The sequence below is a fragment of the Carassius carassius genome, chromosome 22 (assembly GCF_963082965.1).
Source record: "Carassius carassius chromosome 22, fCarCar2.1, whole genome shotgun sequence".
Classification (NCBI taxonomy): Eukaryota; Metazoa; Chordata; class Actinopteri; order Cypriniformes; family Cyprinidae; genus Carassius; species Carassius carassius.
The window spans coordinates 4,904,139-4,928,737 of NC_081776.1; the positions used below are offsets into that span (position 1 = coordinate 4,904,139).

At 38.6% G+C, this 24,599-nt stretch overlaps 1 protein-coding gene across 7 annotated transcripts in view; it reads left to right on the forward strand.

The window, feature by feature from the left end:
* Positions 1-24,599, forward strand: part of LOC132098748 (ELKS/Rab6-interacting/CAST family member 1-like) — a 201,058-nt gene that overhangs the window by 99,659 nt on the left and 76,800 nt on the right. For all 7 annotated transcript variants that reach the window (XM_059504904.1, XM_059504905.1, XM_059504906.1 and 4 more), the window contains one exon: positions 2,919-3,079. In XM_059504904.1, coding sequence (XP_059360887.1) covers positions 2,919-3,079 — 161 coding nt within the window. The remainder of the gene's footprint in view (positions 1-2,918; positions 3,080-24,599) is intronic.

Below are 24,599 nucleotides of genomic sequence, written 5' to 3' on the forward strand. Positions count from 1 at the left end.
ACCCACGAGTGGGTCGCGACCCACAGTTTGAAAACCCCTGTTCTAATGAATGACTTAACTCAACAGCTTTGAGAATTTTGCTCCAGGCGGTGCTTGCTAAATACTTTTACAGTAAAACTGACCGAGCACACTGTAAATTCATTTGAATCCATTCGTTCCAGATGATGTTTGGTCGCTGAGGATGTAGTCAGTTCACATATCTCCCCTCCAGGCACGGTGACACCATATCGGCTCTCACACATCCTGGACTGATTAGTTAACCGCTCTGCTGTCGCTGTGTATGTGAGTGTATGTGTACATGTGGTTACACAACTGTGGAAGATTTCATTGAGATTTTTGTTTTCTGTTGAATAAAAATGCACCAAAGTTCTCACGGTTCCATTCCATCCCCCTCTCCTCACCTCTCATTGGCTGCTTGGTTTTAACAGACAGCCCTATTGCCCCGCCCTCACACCAGGGTTGCCACAGGCAGTGAAACCGATGCTGCCAGCATTTAAATATTTCCCTCTGCTTATACTGTGGGGCCTGAGGCATGCAGTCTCGATTCTATCTCACTTTATCACCGAGAGGGAAAACAGGCATGCAGGTTTGTTCATTGCATCTGTGAAAAATATTACAGTCTTTAATGTCCACTCAGACTCTTGCCAGTTTCATTCTTCTAAGATGTGACCTGTCCTCTCCAGTTGAGTCAAAGAAATGCTAGCCTGTCCTGTCTCTACGTGAATAATGATTTCCTCTTCCTTATTTTTTAATTTGACATGCATTACATCTTAACATAAGCGATTCCAGTGAGCCCTCACTTACCTGACCTTGTCAAATGGAATTTACCAGTGGATTTCACGTGCCTAGGGGAGATTCACTCATCCTCAAGTTTTAGTCGTGTCCTTTCTGTTGCTGGATCAACACTGTGTGAGTTTGGTACGCCTTGAGATGACACAGGCAAGCATATGAGAGTGGGACAGGAAAGCAGAGGGCAGTAAATTTGACTGAGCGGGTTTTTGGTAGCTTGTTCACTAGGCTTGGCTTGGGTGTAGTACATTAAGCAGATGACTTATGATGACAGCTGGTTTGAGCGCTCTCCCACATCCTGCAATACCTCCGACCACCAGAGAGCAGCACTGCTGGGAGCATGTGCTCACACACATACAGTTCTGTTATATTTGTTTTCCAAAAGATATTTTCTTATCATAGCTAAATCCCTGTTTTTGTGGTGTTTCTGTTTAGTGCCTCCAGCTATTCTGCTGAAAAACATTTCTAGTGCTCACAGATCATAAGAAAACCTATAATCATGTCTTTGGACAGTGTTGCGTGTCAAAGCAACACACACACACACAAAACATCTTCATTTACTTAGTTTATTTTCATTCCAAACCTGCATGACTTGTATGTTATATCCCTACTTCTTCTTAGACATACAACTAGAATTAAAGGAATAGTTCACCCAAAAATCTAAATTATGTCATTAATAACTTACTCTCAAGTTGTTCCAAACCCGTAAGACCTCCGTTTATTTTTGGAACACAGTTTAAGATATTTTAGATTTAGTCCGAGAGCTCTTAGTCCCTCCATTGAAGCTGTGTGTACGTTATACTGTCCATGTCCAGAAAGGTAAGAAAAACATCTTCAAAGTAGTCCATGTGACATCAGAGGGTCAGTTAGAATTTTGTGAAGCATCAAAAACGCATTTTGGTCCAAAAATAGCAAAAACTACGACTTTATTCAGCATTGTCTTCTCTTCCGTGTCTGTTGTGAGAGAGTTCAAAACAAAGCAGTTTGTCATATCCGGTTCGCGAACGAATCATTTGATGTAACCGGATCTTCTTGAACCAGTTCACTAAATCGAACTGAATCATTTGAAACGGTTTGTGTCTCCAATAGGCATTAATCCACAAATGACTTAAGCTGTTAACTTGTTTAATGTGGCTGACACTCCCTCGGAGTTAAAACAAACCAATATCCCGGAGTAATTCATTTACTCAAACAGTACACTGACTGAACTGCTGTGAAGAGAGAACTGAAGATGAACACCGAGCCGAGCCAGATAATGACTCGTTCAAGTCTAATCGGACTAAACTGGTTCTTGAGTTCTCGAGCAGACAAGCCATATGAACCACTTCATTTTGCATCTTTTGTGAAGCTTAAAAGGAATTTTAAGTGAACTATTTTTGGTTTTGAATCCATGTATAAGTGTCTAGTATAGATGGAACAAAAGCTGATGAAACGCAGAGCAGGGACACATGGATAAACACCAAGAAGAGATGAAGGAGACTGCACAGATCTCGCCCGAAGCCTCACAGTTTCCTGCGAGCACAGAGATTTCAGTGAGACTCTGGGTGAACCGCAAGCAGTCGAGGAGGCTATGAGAACCGCTTTGAGCCAAGTCGCTAAACCTTGCCTTCCATGAAATGCATAAACCTGCCACACCATTTGATTTATCCTCCTCATTCACTCGCTCCTGTTACTCTGAGTTATAAACATTGTGTGGAAACGGAGGGAGAGGAAGAAAGAAAAATCACAGTAACGAATGGAGAACATCTACCTTTTCAAAAACAAACCAGAGCTAAATAACTCTGGGGATGTGATGTATGACAAACCTCATCACGAAGTTATGTAGTTAATAAAACTGCAGTAACACACTCTCACACTGGTCTTGTTTTCACCCATTTTATCTCTATCATATGAATCTCTTTAATATTTTTGCATTGGACACTCATTTCGTCTAATAAATCAAATTTTCTGTGCACAAATCTATTTGTGTCCCTGTGAGCTTCACTCTTGGCCTGCTGTGTGTTCACTCAACATATTTGTTTGCATTCTGTCTTATCCGACATGTTTCGTTGGGATTATGGTTTTGTCCTAATGCTTGTTTGTTGTTCATCAGCCCAAACATGTTTATTTGTGTGTGTTTGCATGCACAGATGGCGGAGCTGTTGGCCGCCATGGAAAAGGTGAAGCAAGAGTTGGAGTCCATGAAGGCCAAGCTGTCGTCCACCCAGCAGTCCCTGGCGGAGAAGGAGGCTCACCTGACCACACTGAGGGCAGAGCGCAGAAAGCACCTGGAGGAGGTTCTGGAAATGAAGTAAGACCTTTATGCCTGTCCTTCACCCCTTATGGTCTGATGTAGCAGTCACTGCCGTCTTAAATAACTATTGATGCTCGTTTTAAAGGGATATAATATGATAAACAGGATTCTCTTGCTCTTTTGAAAGGAGTATGTAGACATATTCCATCATTACCAGCGCAGCCCTATTATAACTTGGCGTGGACATTATTACTCGTTTTGCTTGCAAAAGGGTTAGCCAGTCATAACAGAGGCCATTCTCATATTTTAATCTTAAAAGTACAGTAGAAAAATTATCCAACAAAATGACTGTTAGAAGGATTCTGTGGTCTAGGTCAGGGGCTTTCAAACTTTTTGATGCATTGGCCCCCAACAATGATTTTTTTTTTAATGTAATTTTTCTTTCTTTCTTTCTCACTTTTCTCCATTCTGTTAAAAAAAATGTGTGAAACATTGTGCATTATTTAATAATGTGCACAGTTCACATTCTGCATACTATTGTATTATAGGTTTCATTCATATTTTAAATTAGATTTTTCATTGTATTAGTTTTCATTTTAAATTTTAGTCATTTTGATGTGTTCTTTTGTAATTATTTTCGCAGTTAAGTGTTTTGTAAAAAAAAAAAAATGTTCATTTTAATTATTGTAGTACATCAAGGTAAATAAATAAAAATAAGAAATGTTGCCTTGGCAGCTATGTAGCCAAAACAAAGTTGTTTTATATTTTATTTTAGTTAATGTTTATTTTATTAGGTAATTTCTTAAGTAATTTTCAAATGGGTTTTTATAACAAATATAATTTATTTATTTAATTGATTATTATTATTATTATTATTATTATATATTTTTACATATTTACTCTTTAATTTTATTATTATTTTTATTATTATTATTATTATTTTTTTTTTTTTTTACATATTTACTCTTTAATTTTCCTGTGGACCTGGAGAAGGGGGTCTTCTGATGCCAGTTTGAAAACCCCTGGTCCATGCTCCATGCTCCATGCACACAGGCATGATTTTTTCCTAATGCAGCAGGTAGGCCAGAGGCCTCAAGAGACCGTGTGCTTTTGGGAGGGTGAATGGGTGTTTGAGTGCTTCTTTATTTCAGGCTTTTCCTCATCGTCCACTGAGCTTCTACTGACTCATCTCTCTAACAGATCACTTCAGCAGAATCCAATCAGAATCACTCTCTCTCTTTTCTGCCGAAGCATTCACTGAACTCTCTCTTGTCATTTCTCACTCTTTCTTTCAGTCTTTTTCTTATCAGTGCCTCTACTGCTTTGGTGTTTTGAGCACTTCCTGTCTCTAGATAAAGATGAGTACTAGAAGAATATAGGAGGTCGAAGGTCTCTATACCATAGTTGAATTAGGATTCAGTAAAGGATCTCTGCAGTCTGAGTTGCAGAAAGAAGGCCCTCTTGCTGTCAAATGAATGTGGCTCCACTGAGATGGGTTTGGTGCCCTGGAGAAAAGACCTTGTTTTCTGTCTTATAGAATTTGCACAAGTTCCATGTTGGAATATTCAGTTTTTGAAGAAATATATTATTACACTTGACATTCACAGTCCATTTAAAAGAGAGTTGTGTTAACTCAGCTCTAACTGGGGTTAGGCCTCCAATTTGTCAATTAAAAATTTGGTAGCACTTTACAATACATTGAATAAAAATATTTAAAAAATTAAATGTTGTTTATTACTTCATGTTCTTTCTTTATACGTAAATGTTTAATTAAGTTGTTGAAATGTTTCAGAAATGAAAATGAAAGCATGAAGTTAAATATTTTTTCTTTTTATTTACAAATAAATCAAATGTAGCTGTTGCCATTATAATAAATATTATAAAAGTATTGTTCTTTGTCAATTTATGATATTTAATTCATATTGATATTTAAGGAAACTTATTGTAAAGTGTTACCAAAAACATTTAAAATTAATTGAATGACATGTAATTAATGAACTGCATATATCACCCAGTTGAAGGTAATTCGGGGAGATAAAACACTGAATAGACAAAAAGTGGCTCTAAAAGTTTTTTTAAAAGGTTATTTTTCTCTTTAACATTCTCTACTGTATATTGACCTCACAAGACTATTGTTTTAGATTAAATATCAAGTGGGCTCAAAAGAATAGTCATGGCTGTGGAAAAATTCAGTCAGAATTGGAGTTTCAAGGACTGTCTGTGTTTTCCAGATTGGAGTGGTGATTTGATTTATCAGCCATATTCTCAGACACAGGTCTGCCTGCATGCTTGAGTTATGATGGATTCTAGCATTAAAAGAAGATAGAGTGGAAGCTGAAAGATGATTGGAGTATTTATCTAGGTGTAATATGTTTGAGTTAATGCTGCATGCTGATTCCCATAGATCATTTTGCCACTTAGTATGAAAGAGAAGGAGAGCAGGCCCCCATTGCATCCAAATTTGGCTGTTGAAAGCAGAAGGTCAGCTCAACTGAGACAGGGAGCTCTGTGTATCTCCACCAGCCTCTCATTAACCACACATTTAAAAAAAAAATCTTGTATTTGAGTGAAAATAAGGCTCTGATAGGGATGGAAAGGAGAGGGTGGTCTTCGATCTGTTTTGGCGATGAACATAATGCGGTTGGGGCCAGAGAAAGTATACTTGTGCTGTTGAAGGGGCACTGCCGGCTGGCATCAGACAACCAACTGGACCACTTGAACACAAAATATCAGAGGCAGAGGTCACAGACTTTTCATTTATTTATTTCCTCAGACTGAACTTCCAACCACACAGTTTAAGATCAGAAGAGTGAAGACATCGACCCTTTGGGCTGGTTCTCCATCCTTAGCATCTAAAAAAAGGCAGAATTACCACTCTTCCTAAACCCGGTTTGCAAAGGGCATTCTGAAAATGTTCTGAAGTCTTAGTTGTATTTCATGCTAATGTTTTCCCTAACAATGAAAGCATATAGTCGCGAAAGGGCTGTCAGGCTCAAAAATTTATGACAAAACAAGTCTTATGATATCCAGAATATGCCATTTGAATTGGCACAATTTGATATGGAAAAACTTGAAAATGTGAAATGGAGTAAATTTTTAAATGTGAAAGTGCAAATGATATTTGTGACTCTGGACCTCAAAACCATTCTTAAATTGCACTTGAGATATTGAGATATTTGTAGCAAAAGCCAAAAATACATTGTATGGGTCAAAATTATAGATTTTTCTTTTATGCCAAAAATCATTATGATATTAAGTAAAGATCAATTTCCATGGAGATATTTTGTAAATTTCCTACCGTGAATATATCAAAACGTAATTTTTTATTTAGTAATATGCATTGCTAAGAACTTCATTTGGACAACTTTAAAGGTGATTTTCTTGATATTTAAAAAGAAATTGCACCCTCAGATTCCAGATTTTCAAATAGTTGTGTCTCAGCCAGATATATTCCTATCCTAACAAACCATACATCAATGGAAAGCTTATTTATTCAGCTTTCAGATGATGTATAAATCTTAATTTTGAAAAATTTACACTTAAGACTTGAACCAGGGTCCCGGGTCACATTTGGTTAGATGCAGTGGTTCCCAATCCTGGTCCTGAAGAACTCCCAACTCTGCATGTTTTTGGTGTGTCTCTTATCTGACACACACATTTGTGGTTTTGGATTCTTCACTAATTAGCTGATGAGTTGAATCAGGTGTGTTTGAATAGGGAGACATCTGAAATGTGCAGTGTTGGGGGTTCTCCAGGACCAGGATTGGGAACCACTGGGTTAGTAAAATAGTTCATAAGAAAAATGGTGATTGTTGGACTGACGAATCTGGAAAGATGCATCTTCACGCACCATTTTTAAAAATATACAAATGAAAAATTAGGGAATTCATCTTTATTTGGATAAACTGTATGAAATGACCTCTAAGGGCTTTAATTGACAGTTTAGACAACAAATAGCTCATTAGTTATGAATTAAAATTTACTGTCAAGACTAAGGTAAAATGAAGACCACAATGAGGTCATTATTCAGATAAAACTCACTGAATGTAACCAGCAGTGAGAAGAGACCATTATGAGGTCATCGCTCAGTTAAAATCCAAATGGACTTTCAATGGGGTTCTTTGATAATGCATAGAGGTGGATTCAAGCAGTGCTGGCGCCAAGGTTTATGAACGTAACTGTGCTATATGCAGTGTGGTACTTCCATTCAGGCTTGTTTTGTGGAATGAGCAGAGTATTTAGAGCGATGGGTTGAGAAGGCAATGAGATCTCCAGCACACCATCCCATCCTCATGTTTCCTCTTCATTTAGCACAGTTTAAATGCCCCTGTACCGCTGGATATGAGATATGGTGATATCCCAGCGTTCCTCCATTTGATGTGGTTTCCTCAGGTTTTCTCAGCTCAGTAAAGTGCGACCGCAAGGCAGACATCAGTTGTCTCCCTTTGAACAAATGTTTAAGTTTCTTTCTGCTGTTGTTTGGGAGTGCTGGACATTTTGGCGAGGCCGCCTGAGAGGTGGATGATGATAGAGGGGTTGATCTTGATGAAGAGGCCGTCCTCAGTCCACTTGTCCATTTTTTGGACTTGAAAAGAGCTGTCACCACCTGAGTGGTTCTTAACTTAGGTGTTACTGTGAAACTCAGGCTCTTGCTTAGTTTTCTAAAGGTCTGGTCCACATGATTAGAACCCACCCACTTATGCAGGAAAAGACCATCTGATCAACATGTAAAGAGCCAGGCCAATTGGCTTCATTTGGAGTGTGATTTTAAGCTGAATTGGCCACAACACACAGGAAGTTGGATTTGAAAGGAGTTTACTTTGTCATTCTGTGTAAAATTATATCATTCTACCTGTTGTTCGTCAAATTTAAAATGACTGTCGAGCATTTGTTAATTTTTTTTTTACATTTCTTTGAATTGTAATTTATTATTATTCTAGTTCTTCATAATTTAATTCAAGTTGCAATTCTATATCTTGTTTGATTCCTCAATGCAAACTTAAAAATTTATGAGGAATTTAAAAGACAATTTCCTTTGAATTCTTAATGGCAAACAACACTGCTTTTCAGAGCGGGTTTATCTGAAATAACACCACAATAATAGACTGTGGTGAAAAGTATTAATTTAAATAAAGGTGTATTTGTTACTATTTCATAGACATAAAGAAGTACAACGAAGTGTAATATGCCATTAAAAAATATTTATTAAGCGTCTTAGGTGAAACTCTGAATATCTTTTAAAGATTTGATTCTACTAGTCTAGAAAACTTCCTTTGATTTATCCATTAATCCATTGATTATTTATATACATTGATTAACTTCAAAATCGCTGGTTTGTTTCAGCTTATAACCCTTAATCACAGAAGCTGCAATCAGATTAGAGTTTGCCAGAGTAAGAAAGTGCTGTTTAGTTTTGTGTACAGGTTTGTGTGCAGTCTGTGGACTCTTGCTAAACCTGCAGCAGTTTTCTGTGTGCCCTTGCTGTAGTAGATCAATATCACTTAAAAAAAAAAAACCCCACCAACTCCCCACTCATGTCACAGCTGGAGCTTTTCATCTCCAGTGGGAGTCCAATTATAAGGTGTGAGCATAAGCGCAGGTATGTGAGGAGTATGTTCAAAGGTGATTAGATTGACACGGGGTGATGGCAAGGTTATCGTCTGCCCACAAAGTTTCTATTCGAAGGGTGGGTGAAGCTGCTAATTGCCCCTGTTAGCACCCTGGTTTCGAGAAGTGGAGCAGAATGGTCTGTTTATTACAGGGACGAATGCTTTAGAAAACAAACCTGTGGAGGTCCAGCATGAAACACAACCACAATTCAACCCAAAAATGCTTTATCATGTTCACACAACTGATTCACAGTCTGTTGTGTGGCTTAAATGGGTTGTTGTTTGGTTCACTTAGACTGAACAAAGCGAAAATGATGTTGGCATCATAGGGCTTGATAGGTATGCAGTATAAAACACCCATTAGTGTCATCAAAAGAAGATTTCGAGGAAGTTCTAAAGATTTTATTTTTCCCACTGCCCTGTTTTTATTGTTTTAAGATGTCAATCACCAAGTCCAAATGGTCTTTGGCTTTGTAGATTTGTAATCTGTGAATGCTACCATCTTGTACTGAACGATGCTTTTGTTAACAAACAAAATGCCAAGTTCAGTGGGTGGTATGATTTAGTTGCCATAATGGGTGTAATAACAACGGACTTAACTCTCCCAGGCAAGCCGATCTTGGCAGCCTTGATGTAACGTTCTTAGGGGTGCTGGGGCGGATTTGTCTACGGTATCTGGGTGGCAAGAGAGAGAGAATCTGACATGATCTCTTCTAAGAAGACTGGAGCAGTCAGGGGCCATAAAGTCCTGGCCTGGAGATCTTAGCAAGCATGTGAACACGGATTATTACAGCATGGAGCCAATGAGGCTGGACATGTGTGAGAGGCCAAGCTGGCCCTGCAGCGATTAGATTTTAAACAGTTTATAATGGCCTCGGCCCTCCCCGTCTCGACCCTGTCGCTCATGTACCCTAGAGCAATAATCCAGCAAAATGTCAGGAAAGCACAAAGATGCATGTAACATCTTTGTAAATGTCAAGGGTGCTTAAAGATAACATAACCCTAACAGATCACATCAAACAGTGCTCGCTGCTCTGGGGTCTTCTGCTGGATCCATTATAATTACATCCCATTAAGAGTGGCTTAATCTTTCGTTGTTAAACCAGCAGTGATAGGGCAGTTCTCTTGTCCTACAGAAATGGAAATTGCAACCTCAACAGCACTGTAGACTTAATCATAAGCTAGACTTGCCCTAGTAGCAACCACAGCTAACCTTAAAAAGCTGAGAATTTTTTTTTTATATATGCATGTAAAAAGACACAAAAGCACCATAAGCGTGGTACTTTTTGCCAAATTTGTGCAACTTTTCATTTAATGTGTTTCTATGAGACAGTCTAATGACAGACTTTGAAAGCACCATCACTATCATAAATAAATTGCAAAAATGTACCTTTATGGCAAATGTGTCCATTCCCTCTCCTATAGGAACACCTTCCAGCAAAGTTTAGCTCCAGCCCCAATTAAACAAACCTGAACCAACTAATCAAGGTCTTCAGGATCAGGACAACTTTGTAGCTTATCTACCTCTAAAAAGTAAATATAAGAACCTTTGTACTTATAATATGTACCCTTGAGGTGCTACTATAAATCTTTTAGGGGTAAGTAAGGTTCAGAGAAATCTCTTTTAGGGTATTGTTGTTAGAGTACCATAGTCACAAACTGTTGAACCCCTATAGGTCCTTTTTTTTGCCATTTTATTCTGAGAGTGTATAGAAATGAATGTTATTAAAGTTTCCTTTTGTGATGTTCATTTTCATTCATCTCTGAATGATGGCAGACACCATTGTTGTCGCATCTCTTAATTAGTCATAATTGGTTGTGAATATTTGGAAATGCAAATGAAATTTGCAAATGAAATTTGAGAGAATTTTTAGAATTTTCATTTAAATGGCCTTTTGAATTCCTCACACAAAGCTATTTTATGCATACAAAGGACTTGGTAAATAGTAATATAAATTTTACACACTATTTATATTAAACCTTTATGGTGCTTTTTGGATCATGTCTCCATTTTTGTTGTTGTTGTTCTTGTTTTGAAAATAACAACTGGGACATTCACCTAACACCCTGTCATATCAGTTTGGAAAGACATGAGCACAAGTCAGAAAGATTCATGCAAGTACGCTCCAAGTAAGATTCAGGGTGGGATTGAGGTTGATTCATAAAGTAGAAAAACTGCATTTGTACTCTGCACTGTAGTAGACGGCTGCTCAGGAGACTCTTGCGCCTCAAGTCAGCATTTGGCTTGGCAGGAATAAATCAAGTTGTTCTCTACGGGGAACTCCTGCTGTCTGACTGAGAACCAAGGCTGCACTTAAATCACCAACATCTTCATGCTAACAGCCTTGGCTGATTCTCCACCACCATTGAGATTCTTAGGATTATCTCAGCATTACGCCACATCTTAGGACAGTTTTGGAGGTGTGAATTTACACCTCTGTCACTCCAGCTGTGTTGTTTATTCATTTCAGTTATTCAGAAAAACATGCAGACTTCTTTTACACATAGGTGTCCTCGTAGGATAATCTGTAAAGGATAAGCTATAGTTTATGTGAACTTGTATATCGGAGCGTTCAAGGACTTTAACTCATCTAAGTGTTTGGCTTTTCCATCCTAACCCTGTCGAGATTCTAGCAGTGCCCCATAAATCATGCTCTGAAATTGAAAGGGTGAACTGGATAACTCCTAATGACAACTCTGAAGGGAAAAAAACAGAGGTCAAATGGAGAAAAGTGATGTTACAATATAGCCTCTAATATCATTGAGAGGGATGGCTGAAAAAATGTATTTCTCCAATGCAAACATTCGTATACTCCTCCGCTTCTGCTCCACTCTGAATGTTCAAGGTTGCGACTCAGGGATGCATATATCCATACATCTTATCAGTGCTGAGGTGATGCGAGGAGCTCATGCTGGCAGCTCCTGTCCGCAAAGAAATCATTGACCGGCTCAGCCGTACTCTCAATGGGCTCTGGCTGAGCTATCTGTCTGTGTCTCTATCTATTCTTTCTGTCATTCAGTTGTTCTTATGTTAGTTCAGACTGTAATCCTCTTTTTCTGTCATTCTATCTGATATGGTAACATTTTCAAAATGTCTTAAGTGTAGAAAAAAATGGGCTTCTATATGTACTGGAGAAATTTAGCCAGTGAGTTTTTTTGCCCTTTTATATCAGTTTTTTTCAGTCATTGAAATTGCCACATCCAAATTTAAAAAGCTTTCATTTCCTTTTTTCTGTGGTAGGATACCATCCCAGCAGCCTGAAGTGATGAGTCAAATCTATTTTTAACCTGGAGCATGCTCTGTTATAATTTTGGACATGTGCTGAGCTTTCCCTGCTGCTTGTTATGAAAATGGCACTCAGATTTGAGGCTCACAGCTCCAGCACCTTGACAGAGATTTATTTTTGTGTGTTTTTTTTTAAATGTTGTTAGTGGATAGTCAAACTTGTTATAGGTGGCGTGTTATCAAGGCAAGCTGTGTCGATGTCCAAGATCTCATTCACTCTCTTTATTTATAGGTGAAAAATACTTGACCACTGATATACACACACTGTACTTACTGTGAGCTGTTTTTCTGGCTTGCGCCTTCTGTCTACACACACCTGCTCCTGAGGCAGTTTGCTTTGGCACGGTGGTCCGCAGGCTGCTGCCCAGGGGGGGATGTTGCTCAGGGTGACAGGTTGGGACAGCATAATTAAACAGTCGGAAATGGGAGCGAAGAAGTGCCAGGATGAGTGAGGGAATGAAGGGAGGGGTGTACGGCCTCGTGTTGATGGCAGGTGCTTGATAAGATGAAAGAGGGATGAAACTGAGGAGAGCTGCCAACTTCTGGGCAGAGAGGGAAATGGAGTGAACGCTGCCACTCAGGCCAAACACAACACGGAGGAGTGGACAGCGGCCAAAAGACCTCAGTGCATATCCTGTGAATTTATGTCTGAACCATATGTTTCTCACACGTAGTTGCTATCGTAGTAACTCTCATTTTCATTCGGGTCTGTGGTCAGAGCCGTTTCTCTGCATTAATGTGTAAGCTGCTGAGGCTATTTCTTTATCCACTGTTTTATACACACCCTGTCATTCAGCCCTACATCAGATGAATTAACTGTGGAGTGAGTGGTTGTTTGGCACCTGAGTTCATACATTATAGGTTCTCTGTGTCTTTCTTTCACTGTATATATTGGATAAGAATCGTGGATGGAACAGCGGAGGTTTTTGATGGGGTGTCAGAATTTTACTTTAAAGTCAGTTTTATTTGTATAGCACTTTTCACAATTCACAAAGTTTCAGAGCAGCTTTACGGTAAATTACAGTACAGTACAGTAGAAGTCCACATTTACCAGGTTAGAGCTGGGCAATATGTTAGTTTACATGTGGTGATTAAATAATCAATCAAACCAGTTGAGACTTGCTAGATGTCTAGTTTATATTGCTTTATGTATATTTGTATTACTAGGGGGTTGGGTGGTTGCTAGGGTGTCGCTGGGTGGTTTCTAGGGGTTTCAGTGCATGCCAGTGTGTTGCTATGTGGTTTCTAGTGGTTTCAGTACTTGTCAGGGTGATACTATGTATTTATAGGAGATTTTGGGCAGTTGTTAGGGTGTTGCTAGGTGGTTGATAGGGATTTTAGATGATTGCTAGGGTTTTAACAGGCCCAATTCCTCTCTCAAAATATGCCTCCTTTTTGCTTCTGCCAGTTTACTGAAAATAATTAATCTGATTGCTTAAGGCTAGAATCTTCTTCCCTCTCTCTGTTTTCATTTCGCTTGGTTAGCAACAGGTTCATCGTACATGGCACGGCTGATATGCATGTTAATCTGTCACTCATTTACGATTATTGTACTTGATCTGAATACAGCTAAATAAATCTCTCTGCAAGCTCATGTTAACAGACCCCAGTGGCGGCTTTTTATAAGTTTCCTCTGATTTGCAACTGGAGGATAATTTTCCCTCCACAGTGGTGTCAATATTAGGTTGTTTTTGATGGGAAACTGGGAGCCCGCTGTGACCTCACATTAATCGAAGTGCATCAGTAAATGATTCTCCATCGCGATTCGGGAATTGTAGCTAATCGAAAGGTAATGTATCAAAATGGAAAATCCTCTCTCATGTTTGCTGGGCTCTTCTGGTTTCTTAACTGTGCGAGACGGAGACAGATGTTGCTCAGCTGAAAGAGGCCTGTTGTACCTGTGTAAAAGGATAGCTGCCAAGCTAGTCTCCTGCCGTTTCGTTGTGCAGTGTTGACATCAATACCGTTGTTATTTTGGAAGCAATTCCTTGTGAACTACAAAAGCCTTAAGTATTCAATACTGAGAGGAAGAATGAATTGTGGTGGTGGTCAATAGTAGCAATTTTGTTTCGTATTTCATGCTAGGTTTGTAGCCTTGTGATTCTTAAACTGTGGTACAGTATTTTCCCACATGGGACCCATCCCAGGGGGGTCAAGGTTTGGCGGGTTAGCCCGATCCAGTTAGCCTGCTGGAAGATTCCATTACTGCATTGACACTCAAAAGTACCATTCAGGCTTTGATGGTCATTCAAAAGCAGTCATGTATTTCACAGCATTTCATTATATTGTAGTACATCATTTGATTTGTATTTCACCTCACATCTCATTATGTCATAACAGCATTTTCCTGCAACACCTCTTTGATTGGTTACATGGTCATTGAGATAAATAACAATGATTTTTAATCATGAAGAACCTTTATTCCCTATTATGAACCTATAGTACAAGCAATGGAAAGTTTAAGTTCCTTCATGGAACCATGACTGGCAATAAAGAACACTTATTTTTAACAGTGTAGGCAAATGCCTACAGTATAAGCATCAATTTCATGTGCTTATTATTCTCTCTGCCCCTAGTGCTCCTAGTCCATACCCGATAGCTGTGACATTGTTTGTCCAGCAAAGGTGAATGTACTGGAATGATATATATAAGTGTGTTGGAATAATCGGGGTGCGTAAAATTTACACTCATGCATTCCATACAGTGAACGTGAGGGCTTTCCGAGTCATCTCAGACAGTCCTGCACTCCGCTATTATTTATTTATTCATTCCCCTATGTCAGACCCCCATCCCACAGAACAGCATCCTAAATCTGCTGCCTGTCATCTCAAGGTGAAAGGGATAAATTCACCTCTCCAGCACTGGGGGTCTGCTTCCATCCACTCATCCCTAAAGAATCCTACGTTTGCTTTATGTCCCAGATGCAATCCGAGGACGTGATTTGGACTTCACACATCTGCCTAATATGTGCAGCCTTTTCACCCGGATCCGTAGACTAGTGCAAATCAATTCTCACACTTTAATAGTATTTATAGCTCCTAACAGGTGGTGTGACTGAGAAGTTATTTCCTCAAAATGTACAGTATGTCAGTATGCAGTTTTCCCTATTGCTCGCGTGCCAGCTATTATCCCTCTGCATGCCACTGCTGGCATGCGTGCTGTAGATTGCCAACTCCTGGTCTACAGTATACTGTCCTGCCCCCTTTTTTATAAGCATTTTATTTTCTTTTTCTTTTTATATCTTACTTTTTCCATACCATATTTATAAATAATTTTCTTGTGTTTGTATTCTTTAATAATTGCACTGTCCATTGATCGGACCTGACTTACATTTCAGTGCGGGTCATATGCTCTCCATGTATGTGACAAATAAAAATCTAGAATTAGTACTTGAATTGAATTAGATGCAAAAGAAGGGGCAGCAACGAGTGGGCCACGCCAGTGGGGTTTGTCTTGTCTTGTAGAGATTTGGCTTAATACTGAATACTGTCCTGTATTTTAGGGCTGCACTTGGACTGACTTGGCACATAGTTCAAGGAAGAAAAACTTCTGATACATCACAGGCTTTTCCGCCATCTCAAGCTTTAATAACTTTTGAATTCCTATTGTGCATTGTCTTTGTAATGCCATGTGAGTCTTTTGTAAAGCTACATTGCGTAGATTTTTTTGCATGCTTGCAGAAGTTCCCTCTTGTGTTTCTTTCTTACCCTCTTTCGGCATTAATCTTTTTCTCCATTTGATGCTTGTATGAATCTTTCACTAAGGAGGCAGCTTTGTGCTGAATTGAGGAAAATCTGAGAAGAATAACATCACTTGATACACTCTTGTAGCATACATCACTACAGAGCACTTCTTACACTACAGAAAGCAGAAAAAGGAAAGACAACTCCTCTCATCTGCGTCTTCAGCAATTCTGATGCAGTTTAATAATTTCTGAAGTCATTATCAAATCATCTGTCTGTTCCAGATCATTGTCTTGGGAGGAAAAGTGTGGACTTTGAAACTGCTGTAGTCAGTAGACTAAATAAACTACTTAATGTAATTGTTGAAGAAAATTTAAACATAAGTGAATTTTACATTTTATATTAATATTAATGTAAAAGTATTAATTTATTGAGTTATTAATATTTTATAGCACTGATTCCATCAGTGTTATCTCATGTTGGTAGTATGCCAGTTTTACGATCTTTTTATACTTTTATAGTTTTCATTAATATTATGGATTATTTTCATATAACATTTAGATCTTTACAGTTTTAGTAACCTTGTCGTTATTTTTTTATATTTGTATGTGTTATTTACTAATTTTTATTTCAGATTTAGTTATTTTAGTACATACATTTAAATAATTTTAAAATAGCTGAAATAAATAACTTCAGCTAATGTTTAAGTATCATTTTTTTATGATTTTAGTTTTATTTAATAACCTTGTAACACACTAAAATAAAAAAAAGGAAATTACTGTTTTTGCCCCAAATATTCCTAGATTTTAATCTAAATGCACTTGAAACATTATCAGTAGAATTGTTCAGTATTTTAGTTATTATTCATTTCTCAGTTAAAGTCAAAGTTGAAATCCTTTTGAGTGCAGCGAATGATTGACAGGATGCTTCCGTGTGCATCAGTGTTTACATTTTAGATGCAGTTTTGTTTTTGTGCATTTTTTAATTCTGAATGTGTTTAGTGATCGAATCCAAAGTTTCCCACAGTCGATCAGATCACTGAAACATCTTAATAGCAGGTTTAAATGGGGCTTCTAAGATGGAAATCATTCTCAAGCAGACCAAGTCCCAATCCTGCTTCATTACTCTGTACCTTTCTTCGTACAGTCGGGACGAGTTGGCGTTGGTGAGCTTCTTACTTCAAGGCGATTAAATGAGGAGCAGTTTGAGTCGCTCATTTCTCTGCATATTTAAATCCAAACCCAGTGCAGCTGTCCAGCCCAGCCAAGAGCAGAAGGCAGAGAACAGATCTAAAGCTAATTGGGCTAACAGCACTGGCTCCATGTCAGTCCCTTCTGCCCCGCTGGCCAACAGGACTCCTGATAGCCGCCCTCCAGGGATCGCTTCACAGCTGCACTTCTTAAGAGCTCATTTCCCTAATAGCAGCCCCATTTTCCTCTCTTCCCTTATCTCTATATTATTTCTTTTCATCTCTTGCTTTTATTCCAGTGCTTTTCTCTGGTGCCTCGCCATTGGCCCATTGGTCAGGTATGCGGCAGGGCCGGACCACATACATATGGCAGTGCTCAGGGAAAGTGAACGTCTGCTTAAAAAGAGCGAGCTTCGCATACTTAGTTATATGTGCTTTATTCCAGCATGTTTGCATTTGTTTAATGAGGGGGATCTCTAAGCCCACTTCAAACTCCTCATGAGTAATTACCGCCGTAGCTGCTTTGTTTGTGGAGAGAGTGTTGCATCTGTATATGATATGTTTGTTTTGGCTGCAGGCCATTTGAAGCTCTTGTTAGTGTATTGCATTAACAAATATCTTGTTTGTGGCCGTTTGTTAGGTTGTGCTAGAGTGTATATATCTGCCTGTCTCGCTAATAGGAAAGCCATCTCGTCCCCAGGCTGCGATCATATGGAAGGCAGTGGGTTTGACTTCCACAGGGGGGCATCCTCCGCCCCCTCCATCCCACATTAAAGCATATCTGTCTGGAAATCAAGGTCAATGAGCCCCCTCCACTTTTTCCACCCCACATCTGTGTACAGAACCACTGGGCTGAGAGGAGCAATTGACTTGTGAAGGACTTCATTTAAAGCCCAAGGAGACATTCCAAGTCCTTCATCCATCTGTTTTCCTCCTGCGTTCCCTCCCTCCATTTGTCTCTCTTTATTCCACATCCTCTTTCCCTTTTGGCTCCTCCTTAGCGATCATGTTTATGCGAAAAACACACATCTACTCATCTAGTCGGATACGGGTGTCTGTCTATATAGTTTGTAAACTAGGAGTCGTTAGGTTTTGTGCTGTTTACTGCATGGCTGAGGATATTCAGTGTCTGCTGGTTTTGGGATTGAGACACATGGGTTCTATATTTGTAAAGTATACTGAGATCTGACAGACTGGGATCACACTGAAACATTTTATGTTTTAGGATTTGTAAAATAAGATAATTCTCTGTTCTTTTAATCATAAGCAAATTTGTTTTTAGAAGTTGTTGTTGGTCATTATTTTATATATGCAAAATAAATAAAAATGTTTAATAAAAAATGTTAAATGTATGTGTATATATTTAGTTTCTACTAAGCTCACAGCAGTGCATTGTGGGGTACTTAAGATTGACCGATGGTGGTGGTAGTAGTAATAATAATAATAATAAACAATAAACAATAATAATAATAATAATAATACATTTTATTTCTAATGCGCTTTTCTTAGACTCAAAGTGCTACAGATCTGTGTATCATCAGCATAACAATGAAAACCTAAACCAAACTTACGAATAATGTCAACAAGAGGCAACATATAGATGCTAAATAAGATTTGACCAAGCACAGACCCCTGTGAGACACCTTGCTGGACTAGAGTTGATAAAGATTTGTTTGTAAACCATTTAAGAGCAGTACCAGAGACTCCTAAATATACAGACAGTCTTTCAAGAAGGACAGCATGTGATATAGTATCAAAAGCAGCCGTGATGTCTAACAATACCAAAATACTACAAAACTACAAAATACAATACTAATAATACTACTACTACAACTAATAACAATTATTATTGTTGTTTTTTTGTTGTTTTTTGTTTTTAAGTCTTAATAAATAAAAATAAAATATATAATTTATATATATATATTATTTAAAAAAAGTTGAAAAAAATATTTTTATTATTATTGTTGTTTGTTGTTATTACAGTTTTTCTTTTGTTCTGGATATTAATATAATAATTCTGTAAAAAAAATAACAGCAGCAATAAATATAATAATATTTTTAATTAATTTAATCATTTAAAAATGTAATACTTTTTATTAATACATTTTTGTTGATAACAGTCTGTCATGGTGTTAAATGAGAGAAATGCAGAGCAGAAGCATTTTAACAAGTGGTCTCAGACTTTTGGATCCCTGTCTCTCTGTCTGTCTCATTTCTCTTTTGCTGTCTTTTGTGTCTTTTGTGTCTTCTTATGGTAGATCATGCTTTGATCATGAGCTTACTCCATTGTTCCTGTCTGTCTCTCAGGCACCAGCAGGTTTGAAGACGTTTTGCTTCTGCTGCATCATCCCTCTCTGGTTCATGGTCCCAGTCCTGGGAATACTTGTGAAGATTAGTGTCTGGCCTGGAAAAGGGCTCAGTCTATTTTAGTCCGGAGGGGGATGCAGGTGGGTGGCCGGCTATGAAAACCTCACTCATGTGATGCCCTTATTTCCCACCCTTGATAATTTCATCTCACTCATTCCTTAATATCTTATATGCACCTATTTATCTTCCCTTTCCCCCTCCAATTTTATCCTTTTCTGTTTCCAGCTCAGTCTCCTTTTGTCTAGTTTCTTCTATCCATGATTGTCTTTTGTCTCTCCCAGCCTTTGTTCTCTTCTTCATCAGCAGTTGGCGTATTTCCCTCCATTGCACTCTGTTCCCACCCCCCTTGCTGAGGCCTGAGCACTGTGTGAATCTGAACACATGAATACTTAAAGATCCCATTTTCCGCTGCTTTTCTCCGTGGTATGATCGGCATGTGCGCGGTCCAGCTCGCTGATCCCCAACAATGTTAACACATGTCTGCAACAAAGAGGAGACACGTACCCCCACCTCCTCGCCAGACCTTTCATCTCCACACCATGCTATCTGATAAACCGATGGCCAGAACCCCCATCGGATCGGCACAGCGCTGTGGGCCTGTGTGAGCATCACAAACCAATGGCCCTGTTTGACGTTGAGATGAATCAGATCACTCTCCCCTATATCACTCCTCTCCCTCTCACTCTCTCACATCTTCAGTATGTACTCTGGCTCAGTTGTGATAGAGGGCTGAAAGGTGCATGTCATCCTGTATTAACATCACATGCTCTTTTCACCTGCTCTTCTACTTGAGGATTTGCCACCGTTCTGGCTGTATTCTAAAATGTAGTAAACTGCCTTGCTGCCTACTAAGGGAGCATTTTAATAGAATGGAACATCAAAATTTACTGATTTGCAATACTGTAGATACAAAAAAAGCACTCACAAGAGACTTGGCTCATCAATGATTTTCATTAGTTTTGTTTTGTTGCTAAGCTGATGGCTTGGAAAGGACAGAAATATTAGGTCAAATAGTACAATTTTAGTTAGACAGAAAATGCTAAATTTTGTTTATTTATGTTTGTTATATATTGTTTCTTTTTTTGCTACAACTACTACTGTGGTTCCTTTGTTGATGTTATGTTAGTATTGTTTGAACATTCATAACATAATAAAGCTGTTAAATATTTAAAATATTTATTGGTTTATATTTTAAAAAATATATCTGTAATATCTTAAAATGACTGTTTATCAGCAGCTCGCTTGTTTTTGAAACTGGGCTACTAGTCATACACCGTTCCAGAGGTTAAATGGTTTGTTGCTTGGGTTTGTTAAATGCATAAACAGTGTAGTTTATTAGGATCAGGATAACTTGGACTCAATTTCTTCTTGAAAACATGTAGCTCACACTTCCTAATTGCAGCATTGTTTGCATTTGTGTTTTTGGCTTGTTTTTTATGGGGGGGGGGGGGGGGGGGGGTATTTGTACAGAGTAGCTAATGGGCTGTAGTTGTGCTGGAAATTCATTTGCGCATGTTGAACATGAACAACACCCCAAAACTCTCCCGACTGATATGAAGTGCTGCCGTCAACACGTGCCTGAACGCTACAGGCGATAAAGTGCCTGCCAAACAAGGCAACCTCAAAATAACTACTCAACTCTGTCTGGGCTTAACGTCACTCCACACATATAGTTATGTGCAGATCTGCCTTTTTCTGCGGTATTACTGACAGTGTTTATGTCTATGAGATCATTATAAAATGTCCTAGATTGCAATGATTACAGGCGATTACTAGAGATGGAACGTTTTGAAGGTTAGGAATATTTAACATCCATTTTGAGTGTGTGGATTGAGCCGGGACAGTTTGAAATCAAGTGGGAATACCGTGTCAGAATGTGATGCAGCTTTCTCACAGTAAAGCAGAGATTACTTTTTTTAATGACCTTTTATATTATCCTTATTGAGTGAACGTGGCATCTGTTACTTAACATTCTCGCACTATTTCACTCTCTCTCCTGCTCAGGTTTTGGAGAAATTATGTAGACGCTGCAGCTCTCGCTGCCCTAAAATTACAATACTGTGTGATCTTTCAGGGAAATTGTGCATACAATATCAGAAAATTCAGAGCTCAGCATGTTTTCTCCATTCCAAGGCACTGTAAAACTCTCGCTGGCTTTGTTTCGTCCTGATTTTACTCTTCCTGCTCTTTTAAAATCTCAGCTAAAGAGGATAGAGATCGAAATCAAGAAAATGGAGCTGTAAAAAAATGAGTCCCACAGGACTCTTCAGTCAACCCTTCATTTAAATACCATGCTGTGTTTTTTAACTTTAATTGCTCTTGTATTGCCAATTTTTTTCAGCTATAATCTCTGCTTAACAAAACGGATTTCACAAAAAAGGCAAAGGAAAAAAAAAATGCTGCCTTTTCAGTTGATTATACGTTCCCTGTGCCAAGCAATTATCGTCCTTAAATATCTATTCTTTAAAAAGGGAAGGAAAAAAGAAAGATTGACTTCCAAAGAGAGCAGTGACTGAAAAAAAAATGAAACACAAAGTAGAACTGACAGGCAATCCTTTTACAAAGAAGTGATCCCAGCAAACGAAAATCATTTTTTCCTCTTTTTTTTTCCCAAGAGATATTCAATTATCAGTCCTTTGCAGGAAGGGTGCCTATGGGTCATTTCAGTTAAGCAGTTAAACATTTTCATGTCTCCACCATACAAGTCTTAATATACTGGATATTAAACTTAAACCATTTTTAAAGATCAAACTCATTTTAGTGAGTTTCTTTCATCATAATCAAGTGAACATGGGGTCAATTTTAAATGATTTCACTACTGAGCAGATTTGCAGTGCCAGAGTGAAACTGCCAATTTCTAAAGATATATTCCAGGAGTTTTGTATTTTCCCTTCTCACATCAAAGTGTTTCAATAAAAGCATGTTGTCTTTGGAATTTAGTTTTAATTAGTAATCATTTTATTATTTTTCCTGTCTTCACTTTCCATCCATTTGTGTGAAACATGCTGAATTTTCTTTTGCGTTTTGGTCATTCTGCCATTTCTGCATGTGGTTAGATAAGAAATTAGACACACAGGCACGCAGATTCAGTGAATAACGCTTTTAAGATTCTGTTTGATGTGAAAAGATGTGTTGAAGGCTGCATGTAGGGGTTGTGTTTTATAAGCAGTTCTCTAATTTGATTGGACAAGCAGCATTCCATAACAACATTGCAGCCGTTCAGTATTTATATCAGTCTGATTGTACTTGTAAGTGTTTCTCTATCTTTGTGTAAAGTGATTCTATTTGCTTACTCTAACTCTTTAAAAAGTGGTGATTTTGCGACAGCTTCATCTCTTACCCCAAGACCATGTCTTCTCTGTCCCTTTAGTTCCTCTCCTCTTCTCTCTCAGCACTGATTCTGAATCATTTATATGGTTCCCTTGGACGTCTGACCTATTTCCTGACTCCACTCTGTACTCACCATTTCAGCTTTTCAGTCCCAGTGTCTGGAACTTTCTCACTAAAAGCTAAAAGTTGTCAGCAGACGATGGATAATTCTCAGATTCGCACTTTTAGTCTTTGAGTGTCTGTGTAGGTTTACTTGGCTAAACTTTAAGGAGGTGAACAAAATCTGTCCCTCTGGGATCTTTTCAATAAAGGTAAAAAAAAAAGGTGAATAGTACACACACACACACACACACACACACACACACTAACTCACCTTTTTCCACAAAAAACATTAAGCAGCACAATTGTTTTCAACATTGGTAATGATAAGAACTGTTTCTTGAGCAGTGAATCGGCATATCAGAGTGATTTTTGAATGATCATGTGACACTGAAGACAGTACTGACAATACAAAATTCAGTATTGTCATTACCGGAATAAATTACATTTAAATATATATATATATATATATATATATATATATATATATATATATATATATATATATATATATATATATATATTAATATAGAAAACAGTGAGCTTATGAAACTTAAAAAAAATATATTGAATTTACACTTTAAATTTTAATATTTCAAAAGATTTTACTGTTTATGCCCCATTTCTCTATAAAATTCAACATTTCTAAGAAAGTTTCTCTATGGATGTCCCCTGAACTGTCAAAAAGTTACAAGCTCAGGTGTCCTATTAAAGGGAGACGAAGCTGTTCGCACAGTCTGCTTTTCATTCACAATTTGGATTGTTTTTAGATTCAAACTGAATTATTGTAATAATAAAATGCTTATCTATTAGTGAGCATGTGTGTGTATGTGTGTTTGTAGGGGAAAGAAAATGATTGACAGGCCAGTCATGGCAGTGTGCTGGCTCAGCCTGAGCTTGTCCATATTTTCGACAGGAAATGGTTCTCACAGTATCAGACCCTTGAATCTTGTTCATTAAAATCCATTTCTGAGGAAAAAAATCTCTCTTTCTCTCTCTTTCTCTCTCTTTCTTTCTCTCTCTCTCTCTCTCTCTCTCATTCTCGCTTCCTCCCTCTTATTTGTGTGGAGAACTTTTGCCAGTTAGATTGACAGGTGAGCCACAGTTACAGTGCGGGCCTCCTGTCACAAGTCACTCTGTAGCTGTCGCCATACCGGCATCTGTCAAAGGCGCTCAGCTCCTTCAGCAGATTAACATCACTGACACAGAGAGGGGGATATGGGGGTAAGAAACAGAGAGAAGGGAAAAGAGAGAGCAGGGGAATGTGGAAAAGATTAGCCGGGATGGCTAGAGGGGGAAAGGCTGATATGTGCTCTCTGTCCTGTCATCTGTTTCAGCTGGAGTGGAGTGAGGGAGTCTGAGCTGTCTTGTCTTTTCTCCGTCTCTCAATCTCTCTCTCTCTCTTTTCGCTTGTGTGGTCCAACTATTTTCCTCCCCGGCAGCTGCTCGCCCTCTTAAAGTTGCTCTGAGTGGCTCTAAAGATGAAGCTTGTGATAGCGAACATCAGCAGGAAGAGAGCAGAGAGACTTACCTCTGCTCTGCTTTTGTTCTCCCTTGAGAAAGAAAAAAACGAAAAGTTCGCTGAAGTGCTTATGGGACTTTCGTGCTTTTAAGCGAACATCTTGAACACCTTTGAGCGAGCCGAAAAAAAGCTCGACTCTGAAACCTCACACGCTCAGGTGTGTCAAAGGATCACTTTGAAAGCCGAATCGATCACTTTACCTTTGTCTCTTGGTCTTGTACCAAAACCCGAATTTTCCACCTCGTTTTTATTTTTAAACTTCAAAGCAGGACCCAACCTCACCATCTCCCTCCCTCTTTGCCCAACCCCCGGTGCTGCCCTGTGCTCGTTGGGCTCAAGGAGGCCCAGGAGCTGCTTCTGAAGTGTTGGGTAGAGATGAGATCCAGACCCTCACTCCCCGCTGTAAATGACTGCTACACCCTGCTGGGGCCAGAAATATAGCCCTCAGGGGCCTTCCTCCCCAAACCCTGCAGTATTTGAGTCGTAAATAGA